At 28.5% G+C, this 3,201-nt stretch overlaps 1 protein-coding gene across 1 annotated transcript; it reads right to left on the bottom strand.

Annotated features, from left to right (window-relative positions):
• Nucleotides 1-466: 466 nt before the first annotated feature.
• Nucleotides 467-2,213, bottom strand: LOC136203961 (gamma-glutamyl peptidase 5-like). Its single transcript, XM_065995168.1, has 2 exons — nucleotides 1,878-2,213; nucleotides 467-931 (listed from the first exon to the last, which is right to left on the bottom strand). Exons 1-2 carry the CDS (start codon nucleotides 2,211-2,213, stop codon nucleotides 467-469), a joined length of 801 nt encoding a protein of 266 aa, XP_065851240.1.
• Between the last annotated feature and the right edge of the window lie 988 nt (nucleotides 2,214-3,201).

Here is a 3,201-nt window from a genome sequence, read left to right as displayed (position 1 = left end):
AAATTCATAATGCTCGGCAGGTCAATACCTCAAAACTTGTCCTATCAAAATCAACTATCATACTACATTATTCTTCCTCTGAAGAAAAAGAGCACAATGGTTTACATACAAAATTAAGAAAAGTGTTTCATAGAAAAAAATAAATGGAAGGGAAAAAATTTTAAAATGTTTTTTTCCTAGAAAAATAATTGTGCATTTTACACCGTTAACAAAATAAAGAATTCAATCAACAATATTACGCTAATGCGATACATTAACTTCATCAATATGACATGTTAAATCTTTTACTTTGTCCGGTATTGCACATGAAATGATCTACTTTTAGTAACACAATATATATTGAATTGATAACTGTCAAATTTTAATTAGTAAAAGGTAAAAACTAACTCCGTTAAACTTTTGTTTTTTTTCTAACGGTAACACATGAAATCTCTTGAAATAATAAAGAGTGAATGTTCACCGGCAACTAAACATGTATTGTAGCTTTTAGAAAGTTCTTGCAAATACTCCCCCAAGATTTTCTATCAGGTTCAGCAGATTGGAGTCCAAACTTAGCATTTTGAGCAACCTCAAAGTTAATTGAATTGTTGTTGAGAAGACGGTCAATGAGGTTAAAAAGGATGTCTTTAGTGTACTCAGGATGTCCTTGAATCCCCAAAATATGGTCTCCAATATTGAACACTTCAACACATGTTTTGTCTGAAGATGCAATTACTTTAGCTCCTAATGGAACTTCCCAAACTTCATCTTGATGACATTCTATTATTGATAATGAAGCTTCTGATGGAATTATTTCACTCAAATTCATATTATTGTTTAGGAAGAAACTATTACTTGTTGACAAATCCTTCACTAATTTCACTTCCCTTAATCCAACATCCCATCCTGTATATGATTTTCCAACCTTTCCTCCCAATGCTCTGCACAATACCTGCAATTCATTTCAACATTAATATTAAAGAATTCATATACAAAAGCAGGGTAGAACTAGGGGGCGCTCGGTTAGCTCTCAAAATTTCGTTCAAAACCCTTTTCAGAGAGTGTAGGAAAAGAAAATGGGTTGTTATAGGAATGATAACTATTGGGTTAGTATGGTGTTCATGTGAAGTAAGTCAATCCTAAATCAGCTCAAACAAATTTGTAGCACAATTGTTTCAATCTAATTTTATTACCTTCGTTATTTAAACTGACATATACACACATGAGAGAATAGAATAATAATTAACTATTTGTGTCATTATCGAATTTACATATCAATTCTAATTCAACCCAAAAATTTGCATGTTAATTTTGTATCAACCGAAAAATGATTCATTTCCTACTAACTAAACTCAAACACTATAATTACGTATCATGTAATTGGTTGTGTGTAAAATTTTCATCATTAGGTTGTTATCGGTAAAATGTAGAAGAATGATAGGTAAAATTAAAGTTTAAAGACGAAGTTATAATATTATTATTATTTTTCATTAAATAGAAAAGCTCAACATAAAAAGGAATCATAAATAGTGAAAAACTTATATTTGGCATTATTTCCTTTACAACTCTAATAGCATATTAACTAAAATGCAAAAAATTAGGTATTCAAAGTGTAAAACTATAATTTAAGAAATTCTGGTATTACAGGGTAGTAAATTCGAGAAACTTTATAATACTCCTTACTAGTATACTCTATTAATCAATCAATTTCATTTATATACATTTATTTGATTCACCCCGATTATCTCTCACGTAGTGGTAAATTAATACGTTCCTTTTTTTATTTACAATAATTTTTTATACGATAACACGATTTAGAGAGATATTATTTACACTATTCCCATTTTTTATATGTTTAAAATAAAAAGTTAAAAAAGAATAAAAATTAAATGAATTACCTGATGGCCAAAGCAAATTCCAAGAACTTTTTTGTGCATGGCATCCAAACTTTGCAAAAGGAAACAAAGTTTGAGGATCCAAAAGTCATTACCATAAGCATCAAAAGGACTACCACTAACAACAAAACCATGGTAGAGATGAAGTTGATTCATATCTGGAAATTCTCCATCAACAACCCTAAACAAATCCCATATTTCACCTTCTTCCTCAAAAGCTGCAATAAATACATTGAAATATCCTCCATACACTTCCTTCACATAATCTGAATCTCTTGCTGCTAATAATAGAGCATATCTTTTCTGTTCTCCATTAACCTTGTTCATCTTAAACTCCATTTTTACAATTTTTGGAACAAAAATGAATCAATTTTGGATATGGAAAATTAGTGAAGGGAAATTGAGTTTATATTGAAGATGAGTTTGGAATTTTGGATTCTTTTTTTTTTTTACTGTGAACATGTTGTTAATGAGGAATTGAGTTTATATAGTGAGCTATCAACTGTTACTTCATATCACTGTGTATGTTTCTGTTGCCATTCTCACGTTTTATTTGTTTTCTTTTGACCATTATTTATTAAAAAATAAAGCCTGATTTATTCCTTCAAAATTATTCCTTTATTTAAAAAAAAACATTTTCTTCACTTTTTAATATTTTACTTTATTTGTTTGGGAGTTTGCAAGTTAATGGAGATGAGAGTTAAAGGAGGTAATGGAAAGGAAAAAGAATAGATGGAAATGAAAGTTAAAAATTAACCTTGTTTTGGATTTTATACAACATAAATGAGAGTAAAAATTTTAATTTCGTTTCGGATTTTAAATATATTGAGGAAAGAATGTTAAATTTACTCTGCGGAGATAAATTTTTTTAATGAAGTTTCAGTTACTTCCATTAACCTCCAATTCGGATGTTAGAGTTTGGAGGTTAAAGGAAGTAAAAGTTTAACTTCCATTAACTTTCATCTACTCTGTAAAAACAACTCTCAAACAAGATTAATGTGATATTTAACCTTCCATTATTTCCATTTACCTCCGTTAACTTCCTCCCAAACAATTTGAATAAACTACTTATTACTTTATGTTTTTTTACCTTATTACATTAGTCAATTTAGTTTAATCTAATCCCATCGTCCCTTCATTTATTTATTTTTGTATATACGAAAGTACAAAAGTATCTATAACAAACAAAATAAAAATTATCTTTTTAATTTTTAAATTTAATCAACATATTGTTTTGAAAAAAAACATTAATCAACATATTCATTTCAAATACACCAATATTTTTATACCTGCACACCAGTAGAAAAACGTTCATTTGCATCGCTAT

The sequence above is a fragment of the Euphorbia lathyris genome, chromosome 8, assembly GCF_963576675.1.
Source record: "Euphorbia lathyris chromosome 8, ddEupLath1.1, whole genome shotgun sequence".
NCBI classification, from domain to species: Eukaryota; Viridiplantae; Streptophyta; class Magnoliopsida; order Malpighiales; family Euphorbiaceae; genus Euphorbia; species Euphorbia lathyris.
This window is presented reverse-complemented; position numbering and strand designations above follow the sequence as displayed.